Source organism: Dromiciops gliroides, chromosome 4 (genome assembly GCF_019393635.1).
Source record: "Dromiciops gliroides isolate mDroGli1 chromosome 4, mDroGli1.pri, whole genome shotgun sequence".
NCBI classification, from domain to species: Eukaryota; Metazoa; Chordata; class Mammalia; order Microbiotheria; family Microbiotheriidae; genus Dromiciops; species Dromiciops gliroides.
The window spans coordinates 292,879,075-292,903,414 of record NC_057864.1 but is presented as its reverse complement, the minus strand read 5'-3'; the positions used below and the strand labels follow the sequence as shown (position 1 = coordinate 292,903,414).

At 32.7% G+C, this 24,340-nt stretch overlaps 1 protein-coding gene across 1 annotated transcript in view; it reads right to left on the bottom strand.

The window, feature by feature from the left end:
• The window catches only part of LOC122752744 (regulating synaptic membrane exocytosis protein 1-like), a 357,197-nt gene that overhangs the window by 147,062 nt on the left and 185,795 nt on the right, over positions 1 to 24,340 (bottom strand). The window contains 3 exon segments of the mRNA XM_043999633.1: positions 14,646 to 14,675; positions 19,904 to 20,016; positions 21,443 to 21,622. Coding sequence (XP_043855568.1) covers positions 14,646 to 14,675; positions 19,904 to 20,016; positions 21,443 to 21,622 — 323 coding nt within the window.

The following is a 24,340-nucleotide window of genomic DNA, read 5'->3' as shown; positions in this document are numbered from 1 at the left end:
GTGTATAAAGTGTGTTGTAATTCTCTTAGAACTCACTCTATAAATGCCTACTATTATGACCTCAAGTACCTTATCAAATTAAGCTTACAATCTATGTAGTTGAAAGATGACCAATTTTCACAAAATTACAGCATCTAAGAGTGAGAATAGATCTCAGAAGCCATGATATCCAATTGAAACATTAAAGGAATTTCTACTATAACACACGCAACATGCAGCTATCCAACCACTCCTTGATTTGACTTTTTGAGTCCTGAATCTACCTCTTACTACCTGAATGACCTTGAATGAGTTACTTGAATGAATAAAAAGCACTCATTAAACATGTACCATGTGCCAAGCACTGTGCTAAGTATTAGGAAGAGAAATGCAAATGGGCAGTTTCTACACTCAAAGGGCTTTATGACCTAGTTGGAAGAGCTTACATTCTAATATTTAATGATCCTGAGCCTGTTTCCTTATTTCTAAAGTTACCGTTCTATACTAGATAACCTGATATACCTTTGTGCTCTAAATCTCTGGTCTTCTGATATTGCTAAGTCCTGGATCTGTGATTTCACTTTTAGACAACATTCTTAGGTAAAAAAGAAAACAAAAAACAAAAACAACAACAACCAAAAAAAAACCCTCTGCTACTATTGCAAGTTAGCAACTTCTCTGAAATTTAGTTTTATAGAGATTCCCAGCACATTGAGAAGTCAATTGACTTTCTCAAGGTCACACACTCAGAATATGTCAGAGGTGGGATTTGAACTCAGGTCTTCCTGGCTTTGGGACTGGCTCTCTATATATTATGCCATACTGTCTCTTCTGTTCATACATGTAAAAGCTAAGTGTTCCTTAATTACCATGTATGAAGTTTCTCCTTCACCATGTACATAGAGGATTTAATATCAGTACTATTATTGTTAAGATGTCGGTTACTGGAGAATATCAGCACCATCATCATTGTGTTCTTTTCTCCCTTCAACTCATCATCATTTCATGGATCTCCAGTTCATGGTCAAATAGCATTAGCACAAGGGCCTCTGGTATATACACCACCCTCTTGTGGAAGTGGGGACTAAAACTCAAGATTAATGTACAGCTTGAATTTAGTGCTTCTATTAATTTTGTCAAGAATTAGTACTCAACAAGTCCATAAATTTAGGGGGCATTAAATAGGAATATTAACCATGTCTCTGGCACTGACTCAATAGGGGAAGCTTTAATAAAGTTTTAGGCCTAGTATCACAGTTGAGTAAATTAGACAAGTTCTCTCTGTCCATCTCATGATACTAATAAGTAGTTCAAGCAATGATCCAAACTTGTTTAAGTCAAATAATGACAAATGTAATGAAGGACAAATAAATTCAATAATATGATATATTTAATATAGTTAACATAATATAAAACACTTAGGACAAATTGGCTTTCCTGAAATTTTATGAGCACTGACAATGAAGGATGTGAAGTGTGACTTTATAGATATTCTGAGGAGCCCAGTGATGAGCGGAGGAGAGTGATAGAAGGTGAATGTCATAGCATGTATGCAAAATAAGAAAATGCACAGATCGTCCCTAAATTCTTTTCCCTAAATGGGAGGCTATGCCACTTGAGCATTGTCAGACATTTGCTCTGGAGAGAGTGGTCACATGACTTAAAATAGACACCTCAATTTGGATCAGAATATTTTAAAATAATATTTTGTAAAACTATTTTTCAGAGACTGAACTATAGAACTTTAAAGACTGGTTAAATCATAGCTCCTATTTATATGTATGGAGTTTTATTCGGATGTGTATTTATGTGCTTAATTCCTTCCATAGTCAAACCCTTCCATTACTGTGTGTTACCAAGCTTTAAGCCAGTTAGACCCTCAATGAATGTGGGTGAAATTCACTTGCATTTTCTGAAATTGGGTTTAATTGTGAAAATTTTGGAAAATTGTGTCTAATTCATATCATCTGCTTCACGGGGTTGTTATGAGGATCACATAAGATAACATGTAAAGTATTTCATAAATCTTAAATTATTATTGTTATTTCATATAATGTACAACATATAAATAACCTTCAAGCAAAAGAAAGATTGAATTGACAATAATCCCATTACTTTTCATATCCACAATCATTTTAAAGAATTCCATTGTTATGATCACTAAACAAATGGAAAAATAGGTATATTAAGCTTATCTCATTACTAGAGGAAAAAAAGAGAAATATTGAATTGTTTACAAAGACAACATATTTCATAATCAGAGTTAAGACTCAGAAATTAAGACAAATAGCTGCACTGATACAACCTTATAAATAATTATGCTATATCTTCTTAGAAATAAGAATCTTAGAAAGAGATTAAGGCTTTGGGAAATATCTAACTTGTCTTTAGGAGCAATATAACTGGTATGGATCTAGTCTTGATTTTTGTGGAATCAGAATTCTAGGCCTATTAGATATTTGATATAGTATAAGGTTGGCATTTCTGGAATGGTCTTGTATCAAATTGTATATTGCTATTCTGAAAAACCATGGAAATGGCCTTTCCCATGAGAAATCTTACTTTCTTTAGAACAATGGAAGAGCTTGTATTAATTGCTATGAATTATTTTCCTCATTTTCAAAATATTTTACCTCGTTCCCAAAACATTCTAATAAACTTACCCTTTCAGCTGCGGACCCTCAATGATTTTCCCTTATTTCCTTCCAATATCTAGACAATTTTGTATATCTTGATTAATCTCTTAACTTGGTGTAGCTTCATTAATCCTGTCTAAGATGCTCTGTGGATCTATAAAAATGAGAATCTGCTCCACAATATTTGTCTCAATCTTGAAAAGTTCTCTCCTGTGTGGTTATTAAAAGCTGTGCTTTGATTATATCAGAAATTGTTGTACTCTGAGTTAACTCAACCCCTTTGGCTGGAAATGAAAGCACTATGGTGGCAATTCTGTTTGGACATACAGTAAAATATGATAACTAGTATTATTCACTACATTATTTTCCTAGTTGTACACTAATTTAATGTTCAATAATTTTGCCATCATATTTCATGAGATTCAAAGTATTGTCTATTGTTTTCTGATTAGTCTGCAATGCTCACCTTTCAAACTAATGTTTGTATGAATCATGGACTCAAGATGTATAAAGGTTAATCTCATTTTATTGCTTTATTTCAGATATCTAAATTTGAAAAAAAAATTTTTTTTGATGTGTGTGTGGGGGGGCAATGAGGGTTAAGTGATTTGCCCAGGGTCACGCAGCAGGTAAGTGTCAAATGTCTGAGGACGGATCTGAACTCAGGTCCTCCTGAGTCCAGGGCTGGTGTTTTATCCACTATGCCACCTAGCTGCCCCATTCAATTACCTAAATGTATTGAAATAATCTCAAATAGAGTAATAATGATTTATTCTAAATTTATGATGCTGCTTTTCCCAGAATGATGAAAAAAGGATTATGGTAATAAATCTAAATTTATAAAAAGAAAAATTATAGTTATCACACATTTTGAAAAAGAGGTCTTATTTTTCAAGAAAAAGTGAATTGTTATATTGAATAATCATTTGACATTGAGTTATTGAAATAAAAATGGTTAAATTATTATAATAAAAAGGGTTAGTACTTAACTAATAATAATAATCTTAACATATCAAATACTTTAAGGCTTTTGTACATTTTTAGATTAAAGTTTGCCTAACTTAATATGTATATATGTTCATATATGTATATATGCTCATATATGTATATATGCATATATACACATATGTGCTTTTTCAACATTATATCTTCAATGAAGACTAAACAAAAAAATGAAAATAAACTTCCTCAAACTCTAATATTTAACTTACATTTTACAAACTTTTTATCATCCTTAACACAAACAATTACAGTACTATAATACTCTAATAGAATGCTGGTCTCAAGTCTTCCTTCTGACAATGGTGATAGAATTCCATCAATAGCTATGGAACTTGTGGTGAATCTCATCCATATCTTCCTGTACATTCACCATAGGAAATCTAGCCAATGTCCTGAGGGCCTTTCTTACATTATCTTCATATTATGTATGGATCCCAGTGGAGCACATAGGCTGGATATTGGCTGTCCTTTACACTTGCTACATGATAGATTCCTTATTTTTCATGGTCATACATTTTCCTAATAAAAACTTTTGAATTCCTTCTCCTGAATACTTTCACGTTGATAATATATTGTCTCCTGACTACCAACATGCACCTCACTTAGTCATAATAATTTTTCAAATAACTAATAGTTCATAAATAAATTTTCAAAAATTATAGTGAACTGAAAATCACAATAACTTAATGATTAAATCACCTTTTACTAGACATATAACTGTAAAAAATTTACTTAAAATATATATATTTACATTTGAATTATTTGGATTCTTAAAGTACATCTTGGTACTTAAAGATTATTTCGTATACTCATGTGAATTCATTTTTTATTCTAACTGTAAAAAAGTAAGGGCATTCATTTTTAGAATCTACACTATTCATAACATTAAAATGTTTATAGAATTACTTACACATAATTTTATAATTGTGGCTAAAGAAGTAGATTTGGAACCAAGAAAGACAGTTCACATTTGGTCTCTGACATAGTATTTGGGTAACCATGGGCAAATCACTTAAATTCTCAGATTGTCCAGGTAACTCTTTAAAACTATAAATTAGAGAAAATTGCTGATATGTATCATGGCAGGAGGTCCTATATCACATGAAACACAATACAGTTCTGGGCTCTATCTCTCTGTCTATCAATCTGATGCAGTTTTACCAATTTTCATTATGGAAATCTGTTTTCACTGCTTTTCACAACGAATAATTTTCTTTTCCAAAGTCTAAGAGATTCATTAAAATGAATTGTTAATATGCCAAGACTATCTTTATTTATGCCTACTTTAATATATAGATATGTTCTCAAATTAGTTCAAATTATTTTTTTGGTTGAAAAGTCAAGAAAAATGTTTTACTGTAGAGGTTTCAATATTGAGTGAAATTTACATGTTGAATTTTTTTGTGGGTGGGTCAATAAGGGCTAACTGACTTGCCCAGGGTCATACACCTAGTAAGTGTCAAGTGTCTGAGGCCAGATTTGAACTCAGGTCCTCCTGAATCCAGGGCAGGGGCTTTATTTACTGTGCCACCTTGCTGTCCCCTAATATTGAAAATTTAAAAAAAAATCTGTACCACTTGTTTGAAAACCCCCCCAAGAATATCATTAATTGATGTAAAATAATATATTTTAATTTGTCTTCTCAAAGTTTTCCTTTAATGAATATGCATGGTTTTGAAAGTCTATGACATCAGAGAACAAACTTTGGGAGGACTACCAAGCTGAAATAGTTTTGTGCTTGAATTTAGCAGCATACCAGGTGTCCATTTTTGCCTTAAGGACCAGTCTAACTAAATTCAGGTATTTCCAGAAGCTTGAGCTAAAAATTGATTGACTATGCTACCTTATGGAAACAGTCTATTAAGGCATGGGGATATGCATAAGTGGCAGCATATGCCTGATGAAAGCAGAGGTATTTAAATGTTTTAAACAACAACAAAATGGAATAAAGCTTTGCTGAATGAGCAAAGGAATAAATGAGTGGATAAGCAGGCTTTTGAGAATTATCCCTTAATAATCAATAATAATAATAATAATGACATATTCACATTTGTATAGTACATAATGTGACAGGCATTGTGTTAAGCTCTTTACAATTATTATCTCATGATCCTCACAATAACCCTTAGAGGTAGGTGATATTATTATTACCATATTACAGATAAAGAAACTCAGGCAGACAGAGGGTAACTGATTTGCTCAGAGTCACACAGTTATCAAGTGTCTTAGCACAGATTTGAAACCCCGTATTCCTGACTCCAGGACTGGCACTCTACCCATTGTGTCACAAAAAAGAAAAAAAAATGTCCTCAAATAGTGGCAAAGATAAAATTAAAAAAGTTACCATTTATTTAGAGTTTCAAGGTTTTCAAAGTCCTTTACATGTTATTTCATTTGACCCTCAGAGCAATCCTATTAGGTAGCTAGGTGGTTCACGAGAAAGAATACCAGAGAGGTAGTTAGGAAGAATTGAGCTCAAATCTAGCCTCCAACTTAATAAAGCAATGTGACCTTGGAAAAGTTACTGAACCTCTGTTTGTCTCAGTTCTTCCTTAACTTTATGTAAATAGGGATGATGGTATCTATTTCTCAGGGTTATTGTGAGGATAAAATTATATAATATTTGCAAAGTGCTTAATATAGTGCCTGCCACATAGTAGGTATTGTTTAAATACTAGCTATTAATAGCAATAATAGTTAATAATTATTATAGTAATAATAATAATTAGGTAGTGCTATTATCCCCATTTTACAGATGAGGAAATTGGGTCTGAGGGAGGTTAAGTGACTTGCTCAGGCTTACACATTTAGCAAGTGTCTGAGGTAGGTTTTATACTCAGGTCTTCTGATTCCTAATCTAATACTATCCAATGTACCAGCTTTCTGCCCTGTGAACTCATATTAAAGTAAAAATCTGGTCTCTTTTCATGTTTTATCATACGCCTAAAATATCATAGTAACTTAAGCTAGCCATATTATCCAATTCATGAGGCATCCTCCCTTAAAAAACAACAACTTTGTCTATGTAATCACACTCCTGATGTTCCCCCATGAAAACACTGTGATTCAAATTTACTCTTCACTTGCTAGTACCTGAGGTAAAAATCCTTAGTTATTTCATGTTTAAATTTTTTGGAAATTTTTATCTCAATAGCATTAAAGGAAAAATATTTTTCAAATTTGTGCCACAGCATCATTGAACTAGAAGAGCTCAATGGTGCTCAGAGGTTATCAGTTCAACTCTATCCTTTTACAAATGAGGAAACTGAGGCCCAGAGAAGTTAAGGCAATTTCTTTAGGCCACATAGTTATTAATTGGCATCTTTATTGGGAAAACAATATCCTTTCTGATCTTTAAATTCATACTATTTTAAATGTTCTCATTTATTTCTGCATCTTAAATTTAACAGAAATGTGAATATCAATTTTTGGAAAGAAAAAAAAGGAATACTGTTTATATCTAAGAATTTTTCTACATTAAAACATATAAAGACAAAAGTAATTGATGGAAAGATTAGGAATTACAGAAAAAACATTTTATAAAAGCTTTAACCTTTTAAAATAATAAAAAAATTAATAAAATACCTCCCTAAGGCAAGTCATACCACAACTAGAAAACCCAATGTGTGTAATTGTCATGAAGGATTATTTTTTTGTAATTTGAACAGTGAAACTGGTTTCCTTCATTGGGAACTGAATTAAATGAAGTAAATTCACTTAGATACACATTTTATTGTGTGAATAGATTTGGTTTAAAATGGGATCTGAGAAAAACTAATTAGCAGAGTTAGTTTGACAACAAACATAATAATTGGAAAATGTTAGGCAGAGTGAAATATGACAATGAAGGTCATAAATATTTAAAGACAATGCTTATAAATTTTATATCTCAAAGGAACAGTCATTAGATGTAGAATCTTGAAGATCTGAATTTGAATTCTGCCTCAGATACTACCTGTACAACATTGAAAAAGTCTTTTATCCTACATTGATTTCAGTTTCTTCTTCTTTAAAAGGGGCCTCTAAGGTCTTTTCCACCTCTAAATCTATGATACTATGGTCCAATGGCCATGCAAGTTGAATTTTTACAGGTTGAAGGAAACTAGGAACTACAGAGTTTAAATGAGTCATCCATAGTCAAGGAAACTAAAACTTAAGTGGCCTGATTCTAAAATCAATGGTTTTGAATCTATAATGTAATCCAGTACATAGTAAATAATAGTTAAATGAATCATCTTGTTTGTTTGTCATAGTATTTCTAGAATGGTTATTTCATAAATGTAGAAAATTCCTTAATAAAGAAATTCCCTCTACTAATGGAGGCACAGTTTTATAATTTATTCCCTGGTATACTGGAAAGTTAAGCCTTGCTCAGGGTCATATAGACAGCATTTGTTGGAGGTGAAATTTCAAACTAGTTCCAGATTTGGAGAGTAGCCCCCCCCCCCTTTTTCTGTTATGCTATTTCTGTTGTTCAGTCATTTCAATCATGTCCAACTCTTTGTGACCCCATTTGGGGTTTTCTTGGAAAAGATACTGGAGTGGTCGGCAATTTGCTTTTCTACTTTATTCATTATAGCAATTTTATTATCAGCACAATGTACATTGCCAGAGGCAATTAAATGAAATCTTTTTTTTTTTTTAGGAAATAAAAAAGAAATAAAGATTAAGCAGGAGTCAATGATGAGAAAGCTGAGGCACTTAAATGAGTATGGAACTGAAATACCAGGCTGTCATTTCAGAAGTAGGAGCAGAAGTTGTAGATTGAAAACTTGCTAAATTTTAGGATATTCTTTCCTAAAGGGAGCAGATGACAATAAAAAATATTTATATAATCTAAATTTTAAAATATCCTAGTGTCATGGCCATTAAGAGAAATATTCAGTTGAGTATGACTATATTTTTCCCACTAGGAATGCACAGTTTTCAAATATGTTGATGACTAAAGTTTCTGATTTGGATCTTCACATTTGTAGAGGAAAGGAAACTTATAGTCAATAATTACTGTGACTCATTTATTATTGTTTCACTTGACAAATTCTATTTTGTTATAAATGACCACATATAAGAAATCACTAGGTAAAAAGAATTCATCACAGACGTTACTTTGTCCATAAAAACTAATTTAATATGCCCCTTTTAATTTGTCCTTCTTTTCAACTGTTTTAAGCAATATCCTTGTATTCTCTGCTATGCACACATGTATGTGAAAACATACAAACACATATGTCCACAGAAACAGGACTTAAAAAGTGATTTGACATTACAGAAATGTCATGTTAATTGCCTTGAAAAAGATATTTCAATTTGCGAGTGCATAAAGTAATTTTAAGTTTTTTCCATCATGTGGATGAGTATTTTATTTGAACCAGAAACTGCAATAAATGCCAAAAGTAATAAACTTCTTTTACCAGGAAAACTTAAAAAATGGATTATGAATGTATGTTTCCTAGAGATGCTAAATTTTTTCTAGATTCTAAAAGACCCAAATTTAATGATCTTTTTAATGGAAGATTTTCATTTTGTATGATATTTTATTTATTCTCAAAACATTGATTAACACATCTCTACCTGCCTCTATTGCTAAATTCTTTGTTAATTCCAAAATAGATTCTTCTTCTTCTTCAATCCTTCCCCACTCCCTAAAGAAAGGAGGACCAGGTAGACAATACTGATGTTCACAGAGAGCAAAAAATGTCAGCTCTTATGGGTTATTTCACCCATGCTGAAGAAAGACAAATGGTTAATTATCAAATTTGGAAACTACTCATCTCTTAGGATGTAAAACTGCTAAAAATTTTGCAGATTTGCTTGATGTAGTTTTTTGGGAAGTATATGCCTTTGAGTATATCAAAGGACTCCCAGGATGGTAACTCCTTTCACCAATGGGGACAACAGATCAATCACTCATTGGCAACTTAGAGGGGAATGTGTCAGAGAAAACTTTTCCTATCTCCAAGTTTCTATCTGTGACATCATGCAGCTTCTCTAGTGTGAGTGCATGTAAGCATATGCTCACACACACACACACACACACACACACACACACACACACACACTGCTCCAAAATCATATTGTATATATCATCTTTTTTTTAAAAGAGGCAGTGTAGTAGGGCAGCTAGGTGGCACAGTGGATAAAGCACTGGCCCTGGATTCAGGAGGACCTGAGTTCAAATATGGCCTCAGGCACTTGGCACTTACTAGCTGTGTGACCCTGGGCAAGTCACTTAACCCTCATTGCCCCACCCCCAAAATTTAGTCAATGTGACTTAATTGATAGGGAAATGATCTTAGAGTCTGGAAGACCCATCTGTTCAATTCTCACTTCTGATACAAATATTTGTGTCACCCAGAGTAAGCTACTTAATGACTCAGTGACCCAGGAAACTCCCTAAAATTAGAAATTGCAGAGAGCTGCTGATCTTTGATCATAAATAGTTTCTTTATCTGGAGGTCCCTGCAATGTTCAATAATATCTAGTATTCCAACGGGACTCTAAAGTATTTAAAGTGCATTACAAATATTATTGCATTTAATCCTCAGAAGCACTCTATAAGGTAGGTGCTATTATTATCCCCATTTTACAGATGAGGAAACTAAGACTGGTAGGGGTTAAGTAACTTTGCCAGGGATACACAGCTAGGGAGTGTCTGAGGCAGGATTTGAACTCAGGTCTTTCTAACTCCAGGTCCAGCGTGCTACCTAGCTGCATCAAGGTATCAACAGCTCCAGACCAAAAACAAACAAACTCTCTCAATAATGCTATTTAAATTAGAAAAATCTGCAAAGAAGGAGAGAGGGATCCTGTGGTACCAATTGGTTTTTAGGGAATTTCTATATCTTCTGAGTCTCCAAAAACTTCAGTGAAAGCTTGGTTGATAAATATATTGACATTATGATGACAAACAAGACAGAGACTATATTCAAACAAGAACCACTAAACATGTCCATGCAGGTACCCTATCTTCAGCCTCACACTATAGATGAGAAAACCCAGGGTCAAGAAATTTAAACAAGTTCAGCTATATCTGGATATGCTCTCAAGAGAAAGAGAAAGAGCTTTGTGTCCCTTACTTTTTTTTTCTTTTCACTAGAAAACCATTGTGATAGGAGTCAACTTGAAACCCTGAGTTGATAAATCCTTAAATATTAACCATTATTTCCAAAGTATATTCTTATTAACAGACATTTCAGAGAAAGTCAGGTCCTATAATCTGTCAGTTTGAAATAATGCACCCTCTATGATGAGACTGAGGTCACTGCATATAAACCAGCAGGAATTCATTAGCTATGCATAATTGCAATGTGATTATAGTTATCATAGTAATAGTGAGTATGTTGAATGATTCAGTTAACAATGAGATGGTCAGAGGGGACTATTTGAGGAAACACTTTCCACTTTGTTCACATGAATTTAATCTCATTAAGAGATCATATGCTTATTTGCATATAATCTAACTGAAATTGATGGCACTTAATGAAAGGAAGGCCAGCTAATTTGCTGAAATGTCCCTTATTGAATATGCTGCATTTTGACTTTGAGTAGGCCTAGAATTCTCCCTATAAAGCCATCTGGCTTTGTGATTATAATTCTAACAACTTTATTCTTTCTCAAAGTTGAAGCATATAAACAATGCTGTCTTAACTTCTTTATTTCTTTTGAGGGTATTAATATCCTTCTAGTCACTCTGATTCATAACCTCAGTTGTCATCCTAGCCTACCATTCACTTTAAATATTAGTTGTCAAATCTTATCATGTCTCAACTGAAAAAAAATCTCTGACACCTATCCCCTTCGCTCTATTTATATGGCTACTCCCCTAATTCAGGTCCTCATCATGTCTCACCTATACAGTTACAATGACCTCCTACTTAGTCTTCCTGATTCAAGTCTCTTTTCTCTCCAGTCTATCTTCTACACAAGTGCCAATTACAATTTCCAGACTTCAGATTTGACTATGTATCTACTGTATTTAATAAATTCCATTGGCTTCCTATTGCCTCTAGTGCAAATATAAACCATTCTATTTATCATTTAGTAGACTTCACAACCCTCCCACACCTACTTTTCCAGCTTAATTATACATGACTCCCATTCCTACATTCTATGGTTTAGCTGAACTAGCTTTCTTGGTCCATCTTCTGTGTTTGTTGTACCATCTTTTGAACATGGCTGGAATACACAGACTCTTCTCTGCCTCTGCCTCCTAAAATTCTCCCTTTCCTTCATAATTCAGCTTAAACATCATTTTCTAAATGAAACTTTCCTTATCCACTCACTCATCTACTTAAGTTCCCTGCCAACAAGTTATTTTCCATTTTTCTTATATGTGCTTAAATGTCCATATTGCCTCCCCTGGTGAATAGAAGTTCATTGAGGAGAGGGACTGTTACATTTTTGTTTTTGTATCCCCAGTGCTCAGTACCTGACACATAGTAGGTGTTTAATAAACACTTGTTGATTAATTATTCATTCTTCCTCAAGTAGTCTTTTTTTAATCATGTGAAGTTTAATTTTCTCTATGTATATGTGATTATAACACAGTACACATGGTACTGTACACTAACCCAGTATAACAGCCCATAAATGAAAACTATCCTTTTAATAAGCTTCTATGATTATAGGATTGCCTTTTTTTTTGAAAAAGTGATTTTGATGTGATTAAAAAAAAGAGCAGTTCTCTAGTTAGTTGGTTCTTCTATTCACTTTCATGCTTAAGGCACAAGGAAAGTCATCTATAAATCAATTTCTGGCTCTGCTTTGTCTTTTTTACAAGCATTTTGAAGCATTCCCAAAATTACATGTGTAGGCTTTATCCAGTTTTTCAGGGAATACAAGGATTGAAAGGGATAAAAAAATAGATTGTTTATAACTGATTACTTTTAAGAATTCCTACCTAAGGGAACATTTTGACCTTTCACACCCTTGATGTTGCTATACAATAGTTCATTAAAAGGGAAACAGAAATATGGATACATTCCCATCTCCAAAAGATTCATAGACCTTTCACCAAACAGAACAAAATGTTCTGGATCAAGGTGCCCATTACAATCTGAAGTGAGGATATTGTAAACTGAGTAACAGTAACCATTACATGGGGGGCCTTTTTGGCCTTCCCCCAAGTATAACTATGGGATTCTTTATAGTACCAAGACTGAGGTGGGTATTCTAGGCAATAGCTTTTTTACTCTATTATAGCCCTAAGAAATGCTGAGCAATTTGAAAATTAAATTGACTCTGGAGACATGCTTTGCCATATATTAGTCCATAAACTTGATCATAAATTTAATTACCAGTTTGAAACAACCAGGAAGACGTCTCTATACTTAGTCTAGTTCCAAAGGTCCAGCCTATGTCCTAGTAGAGAGATTATCTCTATTGTAGAAATTTCAGGTTAAACAAAACCTTTTCCTGCTCCAAGTCAATTTGGACCTCAAACTCCCCCATAGAGTGATAAGGTTTATGGTTCAATTTTAGAGGTATGAAAACTGAGGCCCATAGAGGAGATTTAATTTGCCCAAGACCATATAGGGTATTTAATTATCTCCAGTCCTTTGATTTAAAATTCAGTCCTCTTTCCCCATTACCACACTGCCTTGCTCATTTTTTTTTTCATTTTCCAATAATAAACTTTGGTTAGTAGGTAATAGATCTATTCGCAAAGACAGCTTGATTTTGTTTCTCTAAATGTAGAACATTAGTTTTTTTTTTATTTAACTGCTTTGTAGAATTCTGAAGTGAACTATTAAATTCTAGCATTTCTCTAGTAAAGTTTATCAATTAACTATAATTAAAGGACTCTATACCTTTCAGTTGCATTGGGCCTCACTTTAATCCTTCTGAACCCAAAGGACGTATGTTCCTTCCATGTAGCCATGTAGCATGTATTTTAATGGCAAAATCAGAATGCACAGAAAGCAGTGCAAAACCATGGGAATAAAAAGGACACATGTCATCTAGTGATACATTTGGAACCAGGATGATAAGAAGTATTGTGTAGTAGAATTTAAAGCATTCAAATAAGGATGGCAATGTCTTCATAATACTGGCATTTCTGGACATCTTTATATTGGTAAGGGTAAAATGGGGACTTCATGATAACCTTGAGAGCTTAGTCTTCACCAATACTCATTTTTTAGCTTTTGCAGCTTTTCAGAGAATTTGCAACTTTGTCCTTTCTGTGCAATGATTGTAAAACATGGTAGGTTGCAATTTTCACATTTTGAAAATCCATACCAAAATATTTGACTCCTGTTTATATAGGAAAAGCACAGGTAGTATGCAGACATAGTGAGGGAACCATGTATCTTGGAGCATCAAATTAATAATCTGAAAGTTATCCCAAACAAGATTAAAGAGATATCAAATATGAACTGTTAGCTCATTCTTTTTGGGATGGTCAATAATTTACAACCATTGCATCCCTTTGGAAGCAGTGATTGCAGACAGGCTGTAGTTATGGAAAGAAACATCTATTTTCCTAGCAACTTCCTAGGAGCATATCTGGATTATTAAGTAGGACAACTTTCTGCTCCCTCTCTGTACCTGATCATGTGGTTAGGCCCTTCTTGAAGAAAAGGTGAGACTCAAGTTCTTGATTAATAACAGAAGAGTAAATGGAATTAAGCTGGGCACTTTTATTACTATGATAAGGAGTTTCTTATTACACTGAAATGATCTCTAATTTATCTGTATGAATAAATATAGATTTATGAAACACAGATATTAATTTCCTTAAGTAATAGTGCTTTCTTCAAGAGTTCATCTAACCTACTCATATACACTGACAATTAACATTGAATATTCTATTCAATCCTTTTCAAAGAAATTAGAGCCCTCTAAATATATCTCAAATTAAAAATCAACAATGACGAACTGGGCAAATAATTATCATTTTAAATTATTCTGTTCATTAAAATGTTGACTTTTTAAAATTCAAGAGAACAAAGTTACAAAATACCTATTACATTTTATAATGGAAAGGTAACAATGTTAAAGGGTTAGAAAAGTTACATTAATATTTACCTTTTGAGGAAGAGCTATATTTGTCTTGTTCTTCAATGAATTAAATGCACATAATGATGGAAACAAAAGAAAGAAATCAGCAAATTTATAGTTAGACAAGGAAATGTGTAATAAGACAATGATATGAACAATAAAAATATATATAATGTATAAAAGTGATATGATAAGCTGTAATGACAAACCATGAGATGCCAAGGTTGAGGCAGGATCAAATATGGTATTAAAAATAATCAAAGAAGGGATGATGGAATCTCTATTGTCTTCAAACAGACTTTAGTAAAGTCCTTGGAAGATGTCAAATGAAATCACAACAATGAAGAAGTGAAAATGTAGATAATCTAAAACAAAAATTCATGATATCTCTCTTCTACTTTTTGGGAACCTCACAATTTTCTAATATCTCTAGATCTAATTGCATTGTGATATTAAATTGTCCATGGAAATATATTTGTTAATTTTTACAACATAGTGATTATTTGTGAAATTATTTTACTGATATTTATATTTCATGTTAATAGCAATTACTTTTCTCTAATTTAGCCATGGCATGACTCTGGCCCAACTAAAATGTGTGCTAGTGGTCATCAATAAGGAATTTGCTAAGTAAATTCTATTTTCCTTACTTTATCTCTGGCAAAATATCTCTAGATTATGAAGAGAGTTCCTTAATATTATTTTCAAAGGATAAATGGTCTTAATAAAGTAGCAAACAGTGAAATTCTGTGTTTAATTCAGCCTTTTCTGACTGAAGTGATGATCAACTTTCATAAGCTGCTACTTGATTCACTAGTGTATCTATCAAAAAAGTTGGTCTTCATACATATTCTGTGACTCAAACAATAGAACTGCTAACACTGATCTACTGGACAAAGCCTCCACACTGAAACAATGTTTTATGTAAGCTTCTAATTTAGATTAATCACCCATTTCCCCCCATCTTTTCATCAAAAGTATATGATTGTACAGGAAAACATACAAACATCATTCTATTCTTTGGCCCAGAAAAAAATCTCCCAAGATGTTATTTTAAGAAACTAAGTATTGTGGTATCATATTCACTCTTTTGCATTAGGACAATGTTAGTATAAGTCCAGTAGATGACTGAACTTTTGGATATTTTCCCCCTTCCCAATTCTATGGTGTGTTATCATTACATTAATACAGCTTTGTTTTACTTAAGATCATCTCTAGAAACTAGATGAATACCCAGTCTTCTCTTTTTTTCAGGTCTTCTTTCTATTAATTGTAAATTTTCATTATGTCATAAACCAATGATGTCAAACTCAGTTAAAATCTAGGACCACCAATCCATATTTAAGCATGCCTGTGGATTGCATATTCATTAGAAAAACATTAATATGAACTGTTTTATTATATTTTTATTCATTTTTAAGTACTTCCTAATTATATTTTAATCTGATGTGGGCCTCATACAGGAGTGTTGTGGACTACATGTGACCAGCATGTTTGAAATCTCCGGAATAGATCAATTTTCATTTCAATTCTGAATTTCTTGGAGAACCAAAGCCTTTGAAACCAGGTTTAATTTAACTTGAAACCAGGTTGCATATAGCTGTCTTTTAATATTTTACATATAGTACCATTTATTAATAGCAGTTGAATCAAATTATTATGAATTAAACCCCATAAAGTATATATAGTTTCCTATTTGAGCAAATTATTTTTAAGAGGCTCCAAAATGAATTTTATGGACAAGAGGAATTATGTTCTTTCAAATAAATTATTCATTTTTCTCTCACTAATAGTAAAAACTTATCCTAAAGTACAAGATAGAATATGCAGTGGATTGACTCATTCAAGAAAAGTAGCCATATAGACAAATTTTCTGATTACCACATCAAGAAAATTTGGGAACAAGATAGTACATGGATATAGTGGGAAATCATTTCAGAATAAGATTACTCTCTCCTTTGGTAAGGAGTCGAAATGAGGAACATTACCATATTTGTTCCAAGAGCTTTATAAAAAGTGAGTCTAAGAAAAGTTAAAGTAAGTGTAGTTGTCAAATAAAATTCTTCTAAGAAATAAAGAAAGGAAATATGAAAAAATGGAAGGAAGGAAAGGAGGAAGGGAACGGCAAAGGAGGGAAGGAGGGAAGGAAAGAAACAAAGAAGGAAGGGAGAGAGGGAGGAAGGAAGGAAGAAAGGAAGGAAAAAAGGTAGAGAGGGAGGGGGGAGAGAAGGAAAAATGAAAAATTCCTAGCACAGAAGAAACTTAAATAAGTGTAATGTACTCATAGGTATCCATGATTTCACTGATATGGGAAATGTCTATGTGGGGAAAAACAAAACAAAAGCTTCTACCAACACATCAGCACCTTTTCTGGAACTTAAGAGTTTTATACAGTTGTCTAGAGCACTGCAAAGTTAAATGATTTGCCCAGGGTCACAGAGCTACCTTGTGTTAGAGGCAGGACTTGAACCAAGGTCAAAGCCAGCTCTCTATCCACTCTGTCATCATATTAACTCTCAACATGGAAACTCAATCAGTATTCTTCTTCTTAAGAAATTGAATATATATACAATATATACGTATATATACACAATTATATTAAAATTGTCAGAAAATAAAGTGAAATTGTTAGAATAAAGTGCACTTACAGGAACATATAATGGTTACCACTATGACTTAAATAGTTTCTTTTTCATGAATTGAAATCTTAAATAAATTCTCTTAACAAAATGCAATTGTGCCAGAATCAATTACTTGGGCTTATTTTAAAATTCATTACCCAGAAATAGAAACTAAAGATTTTAAAAGCATATTTAGCAATGCATTCATGAAAATACATGCCAAGTCAATTTTGGTTTATCATGGGAATTCTTGGGGACTTTGACATTGTCTACTATTGTTATCCAAAGCATTTATCTATAACATATCAAAAATGAGAATAATTTAGACTTACAGATGTTTAAAAAACCCTCTGATACCACAATATATTTTTAGCAGTTGTAATTCAAGAATAGGCAAATTTCTATGACTCTTGAAAGCATGTATCATTGAGGAAGTATTTAATAGCATTAGGCAAACAAAAAAGTTAACCACAATAAGATGAGCCTGTAAAACTAAATAATAGAAGAAAAACACAACCAAATTCATTCTCAGTCACTCTTGTTCTTCCACTCAGTGTATACCTGACAAATTGATGAATTTCTCTTCAAGACATCTGTGAATATTAATATCATGAATAGAAAATATTCAATTTTCAAGCAAAATGTGATTATCTTCTAACAGAAAATTGAAATATATCCCCCTTTAATCTGTAGAAGCAAATAATGGTTTTATGGCAAAAAAGTGGTAATGGTCTCATCATATACGGTCAATATGCAATACAGTCATTTGGTATGCAACCCTTAGAGTGCTTGATTTACAAGTGGAGGAAATGCAAAGAATTTCTAACAAGAATTTCATTTAGAACCCAGATACTTGCTAATATAAAGTTATCAACTCATGATGGTAGATAAGCACCAGAATTTAATATCATTCTTAAATTGTGCAACAGGAAAACATGAATAGATATAGCAAATCAAGCCTGCACTTGTTTTGAATATAAATATGAAATTATAATCAGTTTTAGTTTTTTTAAGGGTGAATCTCTCTAAATAGTCATCAATATTGAACAATATTCAGACATAATCTCTTAGAAAACAGAATGAACAAAATGCTTTAGATAAAACTATAAAAATATAATAAAAATGAAAATGATTATTTCAGAAAATAGTCAAATTTCTACAAAATTAACAATTTCCAAAGAAGACCCTATTGGTCCCAACCTGCAAAAAGAAATCTGTTATACATAACCTGAAATTATGATGCATCAACACATACCAGTCTAGTGTTTTATAGGACCAGCATTCCTTTTCACCTATAATTCTTCCTCATATGTATTTTGATAAGCATTTGAAAAATCAATTTATGTCTTTCATTAAACCTATTTTTTTTGGTTTAGAAATAGATTCTCCAAGTTCAAAGAAACTTCAAAAGTCATCTAGTTCAACACATATACTTGTCATGATGCTTTAAGTAAGGCATTTTTGCTCTTATGGATCAACAAAATATCTCCAGGTAAAATAAAATATACAGTATTCAGAAGGAAAATACCAAAAAAAAAAAAACTTAAAATATATATAATGAAAGTTGACATACCAAGGAATGCCATTAGTCAGACCAGAAATTGAACCAAGTAAACTGATAGTTTCCAACTTTCTAATGCAAAAGTCCAGCCATATTTTAATATAATATACAATTAGTTCTAGTACCCACACTGTAGTTACCATTTAAATGAAAGTAAGAAATCCTAGATATAGAATAAAAGAAAAAGCAAAATTCAGCTATAGCAGATACTGTTAGGGGAAAAATATTCAGCATTTCAATATTGACTATACATAGTTTCTGTCAAGTCTATATTGACTTAGTCAAGGATATTTTATTTATCATTATATAAAGATATTCAATCACAGTTTTGGTAAATTAATTATTTATCAAACACCTAGATACTCCATCTATTCAAGAAAAAGTATCTAGGTTTCCATGTTCTTTCATCACTATATAACAATAATAAACATTATCCATGTAAAACAATAATTAGATGTGTGTGTGTGTGTGTGTGCGCGCGCACTTTTCAGGAACCAACAACCTCATATGCATCATACAAACCATCTGACCTGGATAATATTTGTAACTTCAATTTTCCCTTTATGAAGTAAACTATGTGCATTATAAAATATATCACACACATTAGAAAATAATAAAGTAATATGCATCTTTCAAATTGAATTAGGAATCCAGTCATGTCCACTGTTTGACTCTATTAAATATTTGCAAGTCATGATCCTCCTTAAAGAAACATTCAAGGGAATAGCCATTTAGTCTTAAGCAGGCAGATGAGTTATCAAAGTAAGCCACAAACATTTAGTGAGAGGATTCACTCTAAACTATTTGTTTCCTTTGATGCTGGAGGGGTACTATAAAGTACAAGGATATTTATGCTTTTGCTTTGTCATTTTCACAATGTAACCTTTGTCACTCCCCAAATTGGGGCTTTTACCATTTACTTAGTAGTACTTTGGACTGACAATCCAAGAATCTACATAAATCATATTCTTACCATTTACACAATTCTGTCCAGTATAAAAGTCATTTTATGCTAAAAATGAGTGACAGACTCTGAAAAAAAAAAAGGTCTGCTCTGAAACTCAAAATTTATTGACTATGATAGCTCATTCATTAGGTGATACCTTGTTCTATACTGCCACTTCTTATTGGAACCTGCGGAAGCTGTCTTCCCCTACGATTGCTGAAGGCTGTGTCTGCAGGAGGAGATTGTCCCGGACTTCCTTGTTGGTGTATTCTGCAAGGGAAATGAGGGGAAAAAGGAACCAATGAAATTTTAGTATAAGCCAATGCCAAAATTTGATTTATTTTTGCTTTTTCATCTAAGCCAAACATTAAAATGCCTTTCTGATCCTCACTGAAGGAAAAAAGTAAGCACATTTTAGATGGATTAAAAAAAAAGCAATATCAAGTGAGCATGGAAATGGACTGTGAATATATATGTCCCATGAGTCTGTTAAATAGAATTAGACTCAGCTCCTTGAGGGCAGGGGTTGTTCTCTGCCTTTCTCTGTATCCCCAGTGCTTAGTGTCGTGTCTGACATATAGGAAGCATTGAAAAAATGCCAGCTGATTTGACTGACTGGACTTCTGAAGTGAGTGACTTCTTACTGAAATATTTTGATTATATGGATGTTATTCTTGCTAGTGCTGAACCCCATACATATAATTGGAGGCTTCAGAATTTAAATATATGACAGTTATGAAGTAGATTTTTTCGCAAATCATGAATAAAAATGATATTAACAGAATTATTCATTCCACCTCCAAACAACTCTGGTAAAAAACTAATGATATATTCATCATTCTTGTATGCTTTCTCAAATTTGAAATTGTGGATATTACATATTTTTTAAAATTAAAATGGTATCTCAACTTTGGACAGATATCACAAGCTAAAAATTAGAGAACATAGGATGAAACTTTTGATCTCATTGGTGTAGGGAGTACCTGATGAAGAACTTTTTCTACTGCTTCAGGTCAGTCCCTTCTCTACACTAAAGTTTTAGAGAGTTGCAAGGGCAATGAGGGGCTAAGTTACTTGCCCAGGGTCACATAGGCAGAATGTGTCAGAAGTGACATATGAACGTAGATCTTTCTAATTTTGAGGCCAGCTTTCTATTCACATTACTATGCTACCTCTCTAGATAATATTTTATTTTATATGATAAATAGGAGAAATAATATAAATTGTAGGACAGGAGTGGTGGTTTTCTCTACTTATATGCTGATAGTCACATATTTTAAGCTAAGTATCACTAAAATAGCCTTTATCTAATTGCAATGCAAGGATATTATTGCATACACACTCTAAAGGGATGGTAAGCTTTTATTCCAGTAATTCACTATACACATCTTTTCCCAGATTTAAAAAAAACCCATTTCATATGAATATGCCACAAACAGATGGAAGGACGCAACACAGCCAGATTTAATTATTGATGGTAGTTTTGGGGTAGGAAATAGAGAATTTCTGTACATCAGTGCAGAGAAAATAGATGTAAGTCTTAGAGGAGGTGGGAGAAGTGTGTAAGTGTTATGAAAAAGGACTCATAAGTATAGTGCCATAATGAGTGAAAGCATCAAATGTTCAGGAAGGTACAACACCACACTGACACCTGGGAGGCAGCACATGAATGTGGAGCTGTACATGGAATAGCAACCTTGTCAGAAGCGGAGAAGCTGGTGCCGACCCTCCTGGCGCAAGGTGATGTATAGAACACAGTGTTCTGACACTAGAATGCTCACTCGACCTTGAGCGAGAGGGATGTTTTCCCCTAATGACTGGCTGATCAGTTGTTCTTGGGGTAGGGTGTCCCCTTCTAGAAAGATGTGGGAGAACCCTAAAACATTAGGGTCAGAAAAAATTTTTCAGTCAACATGTCCACATTATCTTTCCCACCACCCATTTGCCCAAGGAAAACTTCATTAAATTAATGTAATTGTTCAGTGATGCTCAGAACCAAGGAAAACTCATTAATTTGGCTGCTAGATACCTGTGCACAAACAAGTAGAAAACGACCAACATAGAACTGAGAACAATCATGTTATATAAATTTTAAAGTGATTAATTGAATTCATTGAATTAATAAAATGTATTTCCTCTCTGTCCAAAGAAATTTTAGGTTGATGCAGAAAAATCCACTTAAGTATGTTTCAAATATTTTCTTTCAAGAATAGACAATGCATAATGTGTGGAACATTTAAAATATATTTTTCAAGGAGATGGGAATGGGCCTGGGCTTATCATGTCAATAGGATAGGGTTCTCCTCATGAATGAATTCCCTCTACCAAGTCATATCTTCACATTGCCACTTAAAAGTCCTAGAGAATTGACTGGAGAACTCAAAGGTTAAGTGACTTGACTAGGGTCAAAAAGCTAGTATACCCCAGAGGCAGGATATGTAACCAGAATATCCTGACTTCATGTCTGGTCCGCTATCCAATATGGCAGGCTGCCTTGCTTTTCACAATACTCATTATTTTACTCAACACTCAGTACTGATATATATCCAAAGACAATTATAGATGGCATTCTAAACTAGTATTAATTATAATGGCACTTGCAGATTATGAATTCTTGGGGGTTTCAAAATATGGGATAATCCACAAAAATGCTTTCATAAAAGTGAAACCATATTTGCAGATCAAAGCTTTCACCTTTTGACAAGAGTCTGATAAAACACACCATACTGAAGCTTGTATTTCTTCTCTCCTAATATCAACACAGGAAGCCAGAAACTTGGCTATGAATATGATTTCTGAAGCAAGAAGAGCATAAAACTTACTGTAATTTCTAAGACGTTTGAATGTAGGCCATGGTCTCTGATTTAACTGATGTCTCTAATAGAGTGTATGCATACCACTCAACTTTCTCATACCTGTTCTTTTAAACTAGTTGTATTTAATGCTGTTCATTGATTGAAACAGTGTAATTAGACTTTTCTTTCTTTCTTTCTTTTTTGAAGAAGCATGGTACATTTGTTCAAATGTTATTCTAAAGATTCATTCAGTAATTAGAAATGTGTGTGTGTACCTAGATCAAATAGATTGCACTTTCCACAGAGTAATCATTCAGTTTGCATTCACAAGGAAAATTTTTTTTTAATTAATCATCTAAAATGATACATATTTTCTTCAATTGTCACTGATTTAAAGTCTATCTAATTTCATAAAAAGCCAATGTTATGCTTGGGGAACTGAGGCTGTATAATTTAGGCAGTTAACAAATATTAATCCAAAACCAGAATTTGGAATTTGGGCTTTGGTGGATCTTAGTCATAGTTCAGAAATCTTAGATTGGCAGTGGGAGGTGGATATTGAGGATTGCTAATATAGTGTTTCAATTACCAGGGATGGGGAGGGGAAAGGGGGTAGCAGAGATCACACTTACCACCAAAATGTTTATTAGTAACTATTCAGTTAACTAAATGGAATTTTGAAATCTCCAAAATTGCTACACAATATAGTCTCATCTGTCTTTAAAGAAGGCAACATCATGAAACAATTAATAAAGCACAAGGTGAAATACTGAGTCCTTTCTTTGGCTATTGTTTCCTGAAATTATAACCAAGGGCTATAAGGGTGAAAAAATCAAATTAGGGATAATAGAGTGTAAAAATTTTACTTAAATACCCAGAAATAATTAGCCAACATGTCATATATGGCTACCTTCATTGTTCTTGCTGTTGATTGGAATGGTAGTTTTTTTGTTTGTTTGTTTTTTAAGGAGTAAAGGGGTTAGGATTTGGGCCTGTAATTTTATATATATATATATATATATATATATATATATATATATATATATATGGAGAACTCCCAGTGTGGAAACTCCATCCACAGTTATCCTTCAGCAATTCTTCTATAATTTTGTGTTTTCAAGAACTCCCTAGGTTAAAGTAGGTTCATACCATGAGTTTCAATCATCATTTTAATCAAAGAACACAAATTGGATTGTAGTTAAATAAATATAGTTCTTATATATTATTCTAATGTACCAATTCATTTGTATTAAGAAAACTCACCAACTGAAAAATGTTTTCAATGTAAAAAACAAATTTGTATTTCATTACATTATCCTTCCGTCTAAGACTGATGTATATTTTCAGATTCTATCTAAATTGCATATAACTTTATGGAAATGCAATTAAAAAGCAGAGAAAGAAATAGAAATGTTACAAATTTCTTTCTGTGTCCTTCAAAGAAGAAATAAATATTTTCTAGCAATAGGATTATAATTAAACAGTGAGGTATCTAATGAATTACATACATATATCCATATTTGTATGTATTGAGCATACATAGCTATATATAGTATGTGTGTTTTATTTCCTTGTTTTGATTTTTGAGAATACCTCTTTCTAACTTACCTAGGCTATAAGTGAAATAAGCATTCATAGGCCCATTCCCATTATCAATCATTATAGAAAAATTTAAATTCTGTTTTGGTGATTTGGGCTGATTTGCCTCTCCTCAAGTATTTTTGGTAAACACTCCTTTTCTTAAGGTTTCACTTTAGTTATTATAAATCATAGGAAAGGACTACTCCCAAGAGCAAGTA